This window comes from Capricornis sumatraensis, chromosome 9, assembly GCF_032405125.1.
Source record: "Capricornis sumatraensis isolate serow.1 chromosome 9, serow.2, whole genome shotgun sequence".
In the NCBI taxonomy this organism is placed as follows: domain Eukaryota; kingdom Metazoa; phylum Chordata; class Mammalia; order Artiodactyla; family Bovidae; genus Capricornis; species Capricornis sumatraensis.
Genome location: NC_091077.1, coordinates 79,643,149 through 79,658,394, shown reverse-complemented (window position 1 = coordinate 79,658,394; position 15,246 = coordinate 79,643,149). Strand labels below are relative to the sequence as shown.

Here is a 15,246-nt window from a genome sequence, read left to right as displayed (position 1 = left end):
TGGATGGTGGTGAGGTGGAAAGGTGGAAGAGGCCCGGATCTGAGTTGCATTGTTGATATGGATCGTTTTTGTCAATACAAAGTAGAATCTTCCCTAGTCAGGCCTTGGTTTCCTTATCTGTCGTGGCCTGTGAACTTCTGGTGGGTAGAGGCTTTAGCTTAAGTTTCTCAGGGTCTCTGTTAGTTTGGAAAGTGCTTGGTGCTCGACAAGCATTTGTGAGTAAGGGGACTGAATTAGACTGAGTTTAAGCATGTTAGATCTAAGGCTTTAACATGAAAAACCGAGACAAGAAAATGTGAGCAGGACACTTGTGACCTCCAAATATCTGAAAGGCTGTCTTCATTCTGAACAGTGATAGTCATTCTGGGAGGAACCCTCGAGTCCTGGAATGAACACAGATTGGAGGGAGTGGATTTTTAGGATGTCAATTTAAAATCACATCCATTCATTGAGCATTTACTGAGCACCTACTGTGTATGCTTGTTGATGTGATCAATACTTAAAATAGAGCAGAACAGTTAGGGCCCCTGACCTTGTGAACTTACAGGTCAGAGGAGGATAAAGACACACAAACCAACAGTGGAAAACATGTGTGTGGTTATGAGAGTAAACAGGAAGGCACTATGGAATGGAGAGGGGACACAGAATCAGAACTGAGCTGACAAGGACAGCTGCCCAGAGAAAGTGCTGCCTCGGGGTTGGGGGTGGGGTCCCAAAGTATGAGAGTTCAACAGGTGAGGGCAGGAGGTGGGTTAGGCAGAATATTCCAGATGGGGTGGTCTGGAAGTGAAAGCTTGGGTGGTTAGCAGGGGCCCTGCCCAGGTGTCAGAGAACTTCACTTCTGATGCTTTGGGTATCCTGGTGGAGGCAGGTGGTCTCTGGGGAGGCATGTGGCAGAGAGGAGAGGTGTCTGATGTGGAGGCTCAGCCTAGATGACCTGAATGGGGCTTGCACTTGTCATCCTTCAACCTGAACTTCTGGATGTCAAGCATGTTGTACGTCTCTTTAGCCTCTAAGAAGAAAGGAAGACGGTGCAGCCTATGGATGAATGCTCCTTTGCATTCAACAGTGGGTACGTCTGGTGAGGACTTCTATATTTCTATAGTCACTAAGTCATGTCCAACTCTTTTGTGACCCCCATAGACTGTAGTCCACCAGGCTCCTCTGTCTATGGGATTTCCCAGTCAAGAATACTGAAGCGGGTTGCCATTTCCTCCTCCAGGGGACCTTTCCGACTCAGGGATCAAACCCGCATCTCCTGCTTGGCAGGTGGATTCCTTAGCACTGAGTCACCTGGGAAACCCTTCCAAGAGCCTTACCAGAACAATAAGGTCCCAATCCCATGACCTCACCACCCCCAGCTAATTTGCTCTAACCCTTCTGCCTCATCTTCTGCTCAGATAACAAGCAACAGTCTTTTCTGCCTCAGGGCCTTTGGATGTGCTGGTAGCTTAGCCCAGAAGGCTTTTTTCCCCATTCCATTATTGGAAAATTCCTACTCTTCATTCATTTTCTTACCCCAAAGGCCATTTTCTTTGTGTGGCCTTAACCTCAATCAGATATGCCTTGTTATCTCAACCGTGTTCCCTCACAGCATCCATCACCACTTCTTTACATTATTTGTAGTTAATTTGATTACTATCTGTTTTCCCCTTGCTACAGTATAAGCTCCAGGAGGATATTTTCACTTTTCTATCACAGCAATCAAAATAGCAAGTAATCCAAAAGTAATGCTTGTTTGGGGGATTTATTATTGAATATGTTTGCAGAGGCTTAAGGAAATGGCAACCCACTCCAGTGTTCTTGCCTGGAGAATCCCAGGGATGGGGGAGCCTGGTGGGCTGCCGTCTATGGGGTCGCACAGAGTTGGGACACGACTGAAGCGACTTAGCACCCTTCTAATTATATATTATTTAAGCTAATGTTAAATTTGTAGCAAGTTCTGTCTGTACAAGCTCTGCTCAGAATTGAGTGTCTTGTCTGTTCACTATTTATCCTCAGTGCCTAATACAGTGCCAGGAACATAATAGGCGCTTGGGGAAAAAAACAAAACAAAACAAAACAACATTGGTTGGTGCAAAGGGAATGCACTGGGGCAGAAAGGGCTGATAAAATTCAGGCTTTTGTGATGACAGTGTAGGTTAGCAGACCTACCAGAGTGGGATCCACGCGGAACTGAGTTCACGTGTGTGTGTTCACAGGCACACATGCACATCTGCCTCCCACCTTGTTCCCGTGTCACTGTCATTTGCCACGAAAGTAAAAGTAACACAAGCCAACGTGTAATTGCAATGTCATACTAATTATACAGAAACCAAAACAAAATTACTAACTCCCACTCCTTCTGGGAATACTAATAACACTAATACCAATATCATGATGGAAGATTATCTTGGCAGCAATTTTCCTTTTGTTCTGCTACCTACACATGTAGCTGTTTCGTGCTTTTGCAATCTCTGTGTAAATCATAATCAGGAGGAGATATCCTAGAGGGTGGTTATATGCCTTCCTTATCAGAGAGAATCATGCAGTAAGCCTGTCTTAGCAAAGAGCAGAAGTTTTAAATCTTAACAGGAGGAGGTGGTTTCAGTGCTGTCTTCCAAAAGTATAGACAGAAGTCTTGCTGGAGGGGAGGAGCATTAAAGCATGAACAAGTCCTCAGGACCAGAAGTTTGTTTTGATTAGGCTTTGGAAGGATGGACGATGAAGACTAGATCGGGGGTGTGTAAGTTTCAGTGTGATGTAACCATCTCTTCCTCCTTTGGGAGCAGCGCCCCCTTTCCTTGAGGTTTCCCCATCTAGAAGTTTTTACTGAGCCATCCGTCACATGGTACATGTGACCCAGCCACGCACAGACCCCCTACCCCCTCCCGGAGCGGTGGGACTGGCCCAGGGCTGTGACTGTCATTCCATCTGTGGCAGGCCCTTCAGAGGGCTTTGAAGGGATTTTTGGTTTTTGATTCTGTAAGAGATCCCTTTCTCTTCCCTCTGGGTCACTAAGCTGAGCTAATAGCAGCCTGGAGTCATCTTTAGCCAAGCCTGCCTGACCTCCCCAGTGTGAAGAGGTCACCAGTTGAAGGTAGGGGTAAATGAGCCTAAGTATCAGGGGAAACACTGATAAGGGATGGAAGGGGTCCAGGAGAAAGAGGTCAACCTGCTGATATCATTTGAGCTGGTGAAGTCACTGGTGGGGAGTAGCAAGGCCACGCACAACACATGCCCTTTTTAACAGCTCATTTGAGTATATGTCCTGTTTCTTGCAGCGGAAAGATTCCTGACAGAGGCATTTATGGACTATGCACATTCCATGGAGGAGCCTTTTAAGGGGGCATGTTCATCATATCTTCATTACCCACTGCCTGAATGCCCATCACATGGTACCTGTCATCAGGGATACGGCCGTGAGATGGTCCTCATGCCCACAGTGCTTACAGGTACCCTGATGTAATAGCTTCATGAGAAGGTCAGAGGAAACAGGCAAGAGTGGTGGGTGGTGAAGGCTGGAGGCAGGAGGAGAGAGATTCCTGGAGCAATCCTTGGGAGGGAGAAGGAAAAGTCTTCTCCACTTTGAGTCTAGGCAGCGACAACTGCTCGAGATTTTGCCCAAGTAAAAGAGCCATAAGCTTTTGGTGGAAGGGAATGGCCATGGTCCATCCAGCCACCATTTTACACGTCAACCTTCAGGTAAGGGCTGCTGGTGCATCCCTCCCCTGAGAGATGCCCTTGGCTAGAATGCTGGAAGAAGGGGGTACCTGGGTGGGTAAGACTTTCACTGGGGACTGTTCTGGGGATTCTGGTGAACTCCAGGGATGCTCAGAGCCTTTGGCCCTCACTGCTCAACTGGCCAGACTCTGAGGAGTGGGCCAGCCCCTGGGAAAGGTCAGGCTGTTTGCGTCAATGCAAACAGATCCACGGGGGTGGGGAGCAATGATGGAATGGTGCCGGTTCAGTGGTAGCACCTGAAAGCTCATTCAGTTTCTTCCCCCTCCACAAGGCAGGGCTGGGGCTGTTGGAATTGCACATCTCTGTCTCGGGGTTCAGGTCCCAGCTTCTGTCCCGCAACAGAGCCTGGCAGGCTAGTCCTTGAAGTCTGGAGGACTCCTTGGCTTCCCAGTCTACCTGATCGCGGAAGAGGCCCCTTAAAGGTGAGCCTGATATAGCCACCCTGCTAGCTGCCAAATCCCATTAATTAATTGTGTGCGCTAAGTAGCGCTCAGGTCTCCCTCTGTCTTCTCTGCTAGGGATTTTGTTTCTTGTTTGAACTACCCCCTCCTCCTATCCTGTCCCTGTCTATCTGATTTATCTTCCTCTGTACCCAAGGAAGCCTGAGAGGTCTTTCTAACACGACAAATCCCAACACGTCACTCTGCCAACGAAACCCTGGAGCAGCACCCCCACCCTAGCAAAATATGCCCTTCATTCCCTTCCCATCCTAACCCTGACCAACTCACTCTGTCTCACAGTAGAACACAGACCTTTCTCTCCAGCCACACTGAGTTTTCTGAAATGCCATTCCTTTTTTTGAGGTGGCGGCGGCGGCGGGGGAGCAGGTGGAAACCTCTTTGCCTTTTCACAAGTGACACTTTGATCACCCCTTGCTGATAATCTTTGCCTGGCTAATTCCTCCTGCTCTGTAGAACTGTTTCCAACTCTTCTGTGAAGCATCTCTCAGCCCTGAGCTGGAGGGCAGGGACCCTGCTACGTGGTCACCAAATCTCCTTTCATTTTCTTCTTAGGCTTGCAGAAAGACACCAGTTCCTAGGCTTCCTTGCGGTTAAGTTGAAGTCACCCCACTGTGTTCTCACGAGGGGGAATGGCAGTGATGCCTGCCACATCTAGCCATGTTCATTAAGCCCCCAGTTTCAGGGCTTATCTGTGCCCATTTGTTAACCGACCACAGCTCATCCTCCCCCGACTGACACAGCGACGTTCCCCCTTCTTGACATCCTGGCCTCGTTGACAGCTCACATCACGTGACTCACGCGTGCTACGCCACCTTCCTCCTCTACTTTCTCCCAACGGCTCCCCAGCAATTTCCAGGAGCTGCTTTTATTTCATTCACTAAACAATTTATGAATTGAATTAAAATAAATGAGATGCAAATAAATTCCAGGCTTTCTCCCTCATTTTCAAATTACATTTTCAGTCCACTCAACCTGTTATAATCTCATAGTGATTTTCATTTAAGAGAGCTAAATGGATATGTGATTATTGTTACAGGAACTAACACCAGACAATTAAATGTTGAGGTGTTGATAGATAAAGCTGTGTTTCGATTTGCATAAACATGATGCCAGCAAATCTAGCCCTGGCAGAAATTCAGTTATAAGACCTGCGTGCCTAACTTCTGCTAATTACCATGAGTACCATTATTACGACTTTTAATATTCGGAGTTGGGATTATGGCCATTTTATTTGAGGGCTGCATTTATCTTTATTTCAAAAACTCAGTCAAAATGCATCACTGACTTATCAGAGAAAAGGCACGATTACTACTCCTAATCAACTTCTACGGTGCAGTGTATCAAAAATCAATTATACAGCCCCGAAATCCAGTCATTAAGGATTTAGTTACTAATCTCATTTCATTTTTGTCTTTAGGAAGATACTGCAGCTTGCAACTCTACAGATACCAGCAGAGGAAGAAAAACATGGGCGACTGCTGATAACCTAATGTGGAGAATTAAACTCCAACTAAACAAAGGTAGAATCTTAACATGGAGTGGCCTGGTTCTCCAGGGAGTCACCTGGGCTGGCTGGATTTCAAGCCAATAACACAGTAGAAGTTATGACCCAGGTTTTTTTGTGGGTGAGCCTTCTGAGCTCAGGAATTCCAAAGCATTTGTTAAACCCTGCATCATCGCATTGCTTACCATCTTCCTGGGGAGTATCTCAATCCACAATGATTTTTTATCTGTTAGTTGGCTTACTAGCCGCTGCCTCACCTGCTGACTGTAAGCGGGCAGGGATCTTGTGCTGTGTAGCCAGTGTGTACCACAGTGCCTCGCTCCTCGTTAGGTGTTCAATAAATAGGTGCTGAATTTGACAAAGACTGAGATCCCAAAGATGTTCCCAGTGAGCATGAGGGTAAGAACCCGTCTCTCTTAACACCATGTAAATGACCAGAGCAGGACCCAGGCTATCTGGATGACTGTTGATGGAATCAGGAGTTGTGAAGCCTATTGGCTAAGAATCCTAGCATGTGAGACAGAAAGAGAGAACTGGGGCTGAGTTCAGGCCTTGGCATTTTCAAACCATTGTACCCTCGAATTGGTTACTTAGCTTCCCAGAGCCCATGTTTTCTCATCTGAAAAATGGAAATAATACCTACCCCCATTGGAAAGTAAGATAATGTAAGCAAAGCATTTAATGTCATGTTTGCATCATAAAAGTCCTCCACGAATGTTACATATTGGTTTTAAAAGCTGTAACTTGTGGTGAGTTACCTAGTCTGTGGAAGCTAGAGTTGGTTAAAACTTCTTGCTGCAGCTTGCTTGTTACTTCCTCTTAGGAAGCCTTCCCTGATGCCTGCAGGGTAGATGAGAGCTCCTCCTCTGTGATCCCACCAAGCCCTGGATGCTCCTCCAGCTTCTCGCTCAACCCACTGGATTATCCTGAGTTCATCTGTTCTACCAGACTGTCAACTCCTTGAGCCTAGAGAGTGTGTGTTAAAACTTACTTAGCAAAGCACACAGTAGGGCATAGGCACCAGGTCATTTGTTAAGTTGGCCAAACAGTGAAAGTTGACAGAGAAAATGGCAAGTGTGAAAAGAACACCAAAGGGAATCTCTACTTTCAGCTGAAGGTAAATCCCCACCTTTTCCATCCTAGAAAATGCAGAACGTTTTTCCTGAGTCCCCGAGGGATGTGACTCACGTGTCTCTTCCAGGGAAGAAAGGAGCCATGGAGGCTTGGGAGACGGCCTCAGCTCCTGAGGAAAGGGGGTGTACCCTGCCACTTTGTGGGGACAAGTTGGATGGGATGACTTACCCGGAGCTTCCTGCCAAAGATGGTAACTTTGCCTTTAATCTGTTCCTTTCTTAGGCGCCACTCAATGGAGTTGAGGCCATTCTCCATGGGCAGGGAGATATTGCAGCGCCCGATGGTGGGGGTGATGGTGCCTGCGAGCACGTGGGGCTCGCTGTGGAAGCTCACACCCATCCCGTTGGCATACATCACCCGCAGGGTCCCGTTATTGCAGAGCTGGTAGCTGTTCCGCACTTGATCTGGAGAAATGGAAGTGGGGGTGGGGAGAGGGAAATAAATTATCCATGCTGCTAGTCATGAGAGAACAGAACCCCTGTTTTTGTAGGTTTCCATGGTACTTTGCAGCTGTCAGTCTAAGGCTGCCTTCAATTAGCACACGTGCAATGTTAAGGTGAGTAGCAGAGATGCTACTGATCCGTGGAAAGAAAAACATTATTAATATGTGGCATTCTAGAAATAATTATGCTGTGATATTTTTCTTCTACTCACTGAAGACTATTAATAGTACATTTAAAGACGTATCTTGCCTACACAATTTGTGTCAATCAAATGCCTGATCTTTAACATATATATTTTAGCTGAAATGGAAAAAAATAAATGAGAACGGACTTAATTTTGTTTCCTTTCCCCTACCATCTAACCTGAGGCTGATGGTTTACCATGGGTCAGATCCACTGCAAATCAAGTCTAGGATTCTTCAAGAAGCAGCAGCCTTCCTGCCCCTCATCTCTTTGCTGCTGACTCTACCATGATGCCACCTCCACACCAGACAAATCTGAGGAGCCTCAAATAGCAAGAGAGAGACTGGGCCAGTGGGTGCTGATAACGTGTGTTTATCTGCCCAAATGGAATCTACACTCGTCCATCAGACTTCTGACCTTTTCCCTTATCGAAAAGTTCCAGGTAGGAAATGTGAGTCTGAGACTCTTCTTATGGATAAGTCACTTCCTGATTATTTGGACAGAGGAGTCCAGCTGGGCTGGCCTCCAAGATGCTAACTTTTGCAGGTAGCAAGCAAGGGGGGACCTGTCACTCTTGCGACTGCAGCCATCATGCAGAAAGACAAAAATCTACATCATTAATCATCTGGCAGAGTAGAAATAGAGTCATGGAAACAGGCTCTGTCATGGGATAATAGTCCAGAAATGTCATCATTTATCTGCCACAAGGACACTGTTATCCTCTGACAACAGGCTAGCCCACCGACAGTCTATCTTAATTAAAAGAAAAATTAATCTGCACAATTCCTTTTCCTGCCAGGGCCCATGCTTGTCCTGGAGTGTGTGTCATGTTGAACAGCAAGAGTAACTACAAGCTGGTCAGAGGCCTTTTCGGTCTGGGCAAGAGACTGCTAAAGGGCTCTGTGACTTGAGGACAACAGACTCATCACACAAATGTTTGGTAGAGAGAATGGGACTAAAACCACCTTTGAGGAGGTAGCTCTGTCTGTTGGGTGAGTAGGGAGTGCTGGTGACAGAGAAGTGGGAATGGAAAGGGACATTCTCCTGCATCTGATTAAGTCCTTTTCTATAAGGTGGATATCTTATAGAGTTAGTTTGCTATGGGCTAAAACTGCAAGCTGAGGGGTGCTAGGAAGTCCTCCCAGGCTTCTGCCTCTGGCCTTGGCTGTGTCTGAGGGTGAGGGTGTGGGTAGGATGGTGATGAGTGAGGGACTTACCTTGTACCACTGTGTAGGAGGCCTCCACCGAAGACAGGTTGGTAATGACGGTGACATCATCATCACGGTTGGAGTTCTCAATGTCAATAGTGATGGACTTCTCCATTTCCCGGTGTAGGCTGGTCACCACCCCCGTGGGGCGTGTCACGTTGGTGAGGCGGCCCTCATGGTCATAGCTGGAGAAGAGAGACACTGATGAGCAGCAGTTCCTGGGGCTGAAGACTTCCTTAAAACTCAGAACCCCACAAGGGATAGACTCATGGGGCTAGAAAAGGGGAGGGGGGAAGGTGGGGTGGCTGGGTGGTGCAGCACGCCCACCTGCCCTGGGAAATGGTGATGCTTTCTACTACCCACCCATTTACCTAACAACATACTCAGTGAAAGCCTTTCACCTCAGGCAAGGGGTACTTAATTACGCTTCCCAAGTCAGTGAGAACAGCTACTTTATGCTCTTTAACTTGGGCGCCACAAAGTAAAGGACTAATGAACAAGAAAATCTGAATAGACCAATGGGGAGTAAGGAGACTGACTCGTGAATCAAAACCCTCCCACCAAACAGAAGTCCAGGATCACTCGTCTGGCTTCCTGGTGAGTTCTACTGAATATGCAAAGAAGAATTAATACCAGTCCTTTCAAACTCTTCCAAAAAATAAACAGGAGGGAACACTCCAAAGTCCTTTTATAAGGCCGGCATTACCCTGATACCAAAGCCATACATGGACACTGGAGAAAAGAAAATGACAATTCAGTGTCTCTAAACATAAATGCAAGCATCCTCAACAAAACAGTAGCAAATCAAATTCAGCAGTACAGTAAGAGGCCCATACACCATGATCTAGTGGGAGTTATTCTAGGGAATGCAAAGATGGTTCACACCAGCAAATCATTCGATGTGAAATACCACATTATCATCTCAATAGATGCAGAAAAACACTGACAAAATTTACAAGAAAACCCTCAACAAAGTGGATATAGAGGGAACATATCTCAACATGAAAAGCCCACAGCTAACATCAGACACAGTGGTAAAAAGCTGACCATTTTTACTCTAAGATTAGGAACAAGACAAAGAATGCCACTCTATTCAACATACTATTGGAAGCCTTATCCAGAGCAATTAGCCAAGGAAAAAAGGTATTATTTGTAAATCACACACACACACACACACACACACATATATATATATAAATCCTAAAAACTTCACCCCCAAAAAACTGTCAGAAATAATAAGTTCAGTGAAGTCGAAGGATACAAATATATAAAATCTATTGTGCTTCTATAATAACAAACTACCAGAAAGAAAATTTTAAAGACCACTTATATCAAAGAAGAAAAAAATACCTAGGAATACATTTAACCAAGGAGGTAAAAAACCTGTACGTTGAAAGTTATGACACTGATGATGTGAGAAATCAAAGAATACACAAATAAATGAAAAGATGATAGTATATACTTATGGATTGGAATAATTAATATTGATAAATTGTCCATGCTGTCCAAAGCAAGTTACTGTCTCAATGTAATCTCTGTCAAAATTCTTCATAGCAATAGAACAAATACCCTAAAATTTGTGCAGAACCACAATCCCCAAATAGCCAAAGTAATCTTGAGAAATCACTGCTGCTGCTGCTGAGTCGCTTCAGTCGTGTCTGACTCTGTGTGACCCCATAGATGGCAGCCCACCAGGCTCCAGGCAAGAACACTGGAGTGGGTTGCCATTTCCTTCTGCAAATCAAAACCCACACGTACACGGTCAGTTTATGACAGAGGAGCTGAGAATATACAGTGGGGGAAGAACAGTCTCTTCAGTGAGCGGTGTTGGGAAAGCTGGACAGTCACATGAGAAGCAATGAAACACTGTCTTACACCACTCATGAAATAATTGACTCAAATGGAATGAAAACCTGAATATAAGATCTGAAACCACAAATCCTAGAAGTAAATATAGGTGGTAAGCTCCATGACATTAGTGTTGTGTTTTTTTTTTTTTTGCACTTGACAGAAAAGCAAAGGTAATAAAAGCACAAACCAACAAGTGGGATTATTTCAAACTAAAGACCTTTTGCACAGCAAAGCAAACCATCCACAAAATAAGGCAGTGTACTGAGTGAGAGGGAATACTCGCATATCTGACAAGAGAAAATATCCAAATATATAAAGAATTTATACAACCCAATAGCCAAACACATGAACAATTTGACTAAAAAAATGAGAGAACATACAGATGGGCCCTCAGGTACATGAGAAGCTGCTCAGCATCGTTAATCATTAGGGAATTGCAAATCAAAACCATACTGAAATACTGCCTCACAATAGTTAGAATGGCTCTTATAAAAAACCAACACAAGCCGTGTTGGTGGTGATCTGGAGGAAAGGGAACCTCCTACACGGTTGTTGAGAATGTGAATTGGTGCAGTCACTATAGAACGCAGGATGGGGATTTTCCACAGAAGTAGAATTATCATGTGATCCACAGTCCACTTCTGGGTGGAATCTGAGGATAACAAACATGCTAATTTGAAAATATTTATGCACTCACATATTCACTGCAGCATTATTTACCACAGTCAAGATATGGATTAAGGGGTGCATCTCCAAGATGAATCAATAAAAAAAAGCTATGCTATAAACAGAACATTATTCAGCCATGAAAAGAATGAAATCATGCCATTTGTGACAACCTGCGTGGACTTTGAGGGCATGATGCTAAGTGAAACAAGTCAGACAGAGAGACAAATCCCCTATGGTTTCAGCTATATGTAGGTCTCAAAAACAAAAACAAATTCCCACAAAAAACCAAGCCTGTATACACAGAGAACTGATTGGTGGTCGCTAGAAGTTAGGGGTAGATGAAGGGGGTCAAGAGGTACATAATTGCCAGTCTCCCAAGGCAATAGAAATGAAAAATAAACAAATGGGACCTAATCACACTCACAAGTTATTGCACAGCAAAGGGAACCATAAGCAAAACAATGACCTACAGACTGGGAGAAATATTTTGACCAACAAGGGCTTAATTAGCAAAATATACAAACAGCTCACACAACTCAGTAACAGAAAAGCAAACAACTCAATCAAAAAAATGGGCAGAGGACCTAAAAAGACATCTCTTCAAAGAAGACATACAGATGGCCAAGAGGCACATAAACAGATGCTCAACATTGCTGATTACTAGAGACATACAAATCAAAAACTACAATGGTAGTTTGGGTCAGAAGAGCCACCATCAAAAAGTCAACAAATAACAAACACTGGGGGGGATGCGGAGAAAAGGGAAAGCTCTTGCACTGTTGTGGGAATATAAACTGGTGCAGCCACTATGCAAAACAGTATGGAAGTTCCTCAAAAAACTAAAAGGAGCGTTGCCATATGATCTAGCAATCCCACTCCCGGGGATATACCTGGATAACACTATACACGCACCCCAGTGTTCACAGCAGCACTGTTTACAACAACCAAGACATGGAGACCACCTCAACATCCATCGACAGAGGAGTGGTAAGGATGTGGTACACATACACCGTGGAATACTACTCAGCCAGGAAAAGAATGAACGAACACCATCTGCAGCAACATCAGCGCACCTAGAGGTTACCATACTAAGTGAAGTAAGCCAGAGAGAGACAAATACCATACAGTATCACTCATATGTGAAATCTAAAATATGGCATAAATGGACTTATCCATGAAACAGAATCAGACCTACAGACAGAGAGAACACGCTTGTGGTTCCCAAGACAAAGGTGGGGTTGGGGAGGGATGGATTGGGAGTTTGGGATTAGCACATGCAAACTGTTATGGATAAATTACAAGGTCCTATTGTAGAGCACAGGGAACTATATTCAGTATCCTGTAATAAAGTATAATGGAAAAGAATATGAAAAAGAATTAACTGAATCACTTTGCTGTACAGCAGAAATTAATGAAACATTGTAAACCAACTATGCGTGCATGCATGCTAAGGCTCTTCAGTTGTGTCCGACTCTGTGCAACCCCATGGACAGCAGCCCACCAGGCTCCTCTGTCCACAGGATTCTCTAGGCAAGAATACTGGAGTGGGTTGCCATTTCCTTCTCCAGTAAATCAACTGTACTTCAATAAAATAAACTTATAAAAGGTGGTACAGATTTTCACTTGTAAAATAAGTCATGGGGATGTAATATATAGCATGGTAACTGTAATTAATAATACCGTATTACATATTTGAAAGTTGCTATTGCTAAGACAGTAGAACCTGAAAGTTCTCATCATAAGAGGTTTTTGTAACTATATGGTGACATGTTAATTAAACATATTGTGGTCATTTCAAAACATATATAGAATCATAATGTTGTATCCCTGAAACCAATATAATGTTACACATTAATTTTACCTCAATAAATAAGAAAATAAAAAATAATTCTAAGTGTTTTGATGATGTGGGATACTTAGTGGAGACTCAGACAGTGTTCCAACTCTTGCTGCCAAGTAGGGACAATGTGAGCAGTGTATTCCACAAGTCCCAGGCAACGATTTGATTCCAATCCACTCTATTACCTGGACACCTACAGTGTGTAGAATGCTGTGCTTTGCTGTGAGAGAAATAGTAGGAACCGGAGCTTCTACTTTTGGGGAACAGAGAATTAAGGCTGAGAGCAGAATCTCAGTGACCATCAGGAGAAAAGCAGGTTTTCTTTAACTTTCAAAGAAGATTCAGCTTTTGATACCCCTAGAGTAAATGTCTAAGATTTAGGTCTCTCTGCAAAGAAGCCTGGAGACGCTGGCAAGGAGCTGTGAGTTCCAGTAATGGGACCTCATGGCTGCCCAGTGGAACCAGCTCTGCCTTCCTTGTCTCAGGTGGGGCTGGAGGCTGCATTGGACTCCTTCATTCAGCACCTACTCACTAAGTTCCTCGTAGGTGCCTGGCACTGAACAGAATGGATCCTTGCCCTTGTGATGTGTGCAGACTAGATGGGGAGGGTCAAAATAAAGCTCACAATACAGAGTATGTCCTATGGTGACAAGCGGTAAGGATTAAAGTAAAGGAGGAGAGAGAGCATGTGTAGAGGTGGTTGTCCTTTTCAGTAGCCCCGTGCCTCTCAGAGATAACAGACCGCTCGCGTCCATTCTGAGAACTTAGCAGACACAACAGCAATCCAGACGGCATTCCCATGTTGGCTTCAGCCCTGCCCAGCTCTCCATGGGGCACTTCCCAACACAAAGGGGAGCGGGGAGAAAGGTAGCCCCTTAAAGGCTCCTCGAGTGGCAGTGCTGGCTGATTCTAGACAGTAACTCTTGAAACCTGCTCCCTGGAATGTAACTTCCCTCCCTCCCTCAGAGCTGATATTCAGTCCTGCCTCTGTTGCTTTGTTGGGAGGAGTTGATCAGGACTGGAACAGCCCTTTATATTATTTTATTTTAGTTTATATTCAGTAATGCAAAAAGTATTTTAAATATTAAAGTACTAAAGTATTTAGTACTTTATATTATATATAAATGTATTTTATTAAAGTTTTTATAAATATTTTATATATATATATATAGGCTGAGTTGCTTCAGTCATGACTTTTTGTGACCCCATGGATGGCAGCCCACCAGGCTCCTCTGTCTATGGGATTTCCCAGGCAAGAATACTGGAGGGGTTCCCATTTCTCCCTCCAGCGGATCTTCCTGATCCATGGAGCCAACCTGTGTCTCTTACGTCTCTTGCCTTGGCAGGCGCATTCCTGACCGCTAGCATCTCCTGGGAAGCCTCTCCCTTCTGGAGGGCCTGTCCTCTGGGCCCCAGGTTTGGTAAGGCAGGCTCTGCCCTGGCAGGAGAGAGAGTGGCAGGAGTACAGGGGGTGAGGAGAGAGCAGGATGAATTCAAAGTGGAGTACTGGTCCAGTGGCTAAGACTCCATGCTTCCAATTCAGGGGGCCAGGATTAGACCCCCAGTCCAGAAACTAGACCCCATGTGCCGCAACTAAGAGATCCTGGGTGCTGCAACTAAGACCCAGAGTAGCCAAATAAATGAATGGTTTTAACAGTTTCAAAGTGGAGTATTGTGCAAAGATCAAATGGAAAAACTACATGCTTTAATTCTGCCGCTCTGAACTGAATCCAGGTGTCTGCGGGGTTTTGTTCATGACTTTGCTGACTCTCTAAAGTTTTCACTAAGGTGACCGTCTCAACAGGAAGTCAAATTTGTGTCTGACTATTAAACAACCAATTTGCTGACCATGCGTAAAAAAAAACAAAACCATAAACAACCATAAAACAGAAGCTACCATCTTTTTTAGGAGGCTAAGAAAACCATATCCATTGATCTCCTACAATGGAGAACGTATGCTCTTTTACCAACTTTATGGAAGAAAAGCAACTCTTCACATCAAGAGAGAAAAAATTCTCTCTTCTGTGTAACTTCTGAACAATCATGAGGCGGGGGGGAAAAAAGACCGTGACCATGTTTTTATTTAGTCCGGCGCCCCTTCTGGAAACTACTCTTCTACTTAAGAGCTCCTATCTCAGGATGCACCTCAGCCTGAACTCTGTCACTCCAGCCTCTTACACCGGACCCACTTCAGACTGGCCTCCTGAGAGTGACACCAATTCTCTCTGAA

The 15,246-nt window shown here is 44.7% G+C and overlaps 1 protein-coding gene across 9 annotated transcripts in view; it reads right to left on the bottom strand.

Annotated features, from left to right (window-relative positions):
- The window catches only part of TENM2 (teneurin transmembrane protein 2), a 1,060,439-nt gene that overhangs the window by 48,997 nt on the left and 996,196 nt on the right, over nt 1–15,246 (bottom strand). For all 9 annotated transcript variants that reach the window (XM_068980695.1, XM_068980696.1, XM_068980697.1 and 6 more), the window contains 2 exons: nt 8,666–8,841; nt 6,991–7,226 (listed from right to left, as the gene is read on the bottom strand). In XM_068980695.1, the coding sequence (XP_068836796.1) occupies nt 6,991–7,226; nt 8,666–8,841 (412 nt within the window). The remainder of the gene's footprint in view (nt 1–6,990; nt 7,227–8,665; nt 8,842–15,246) is intronic.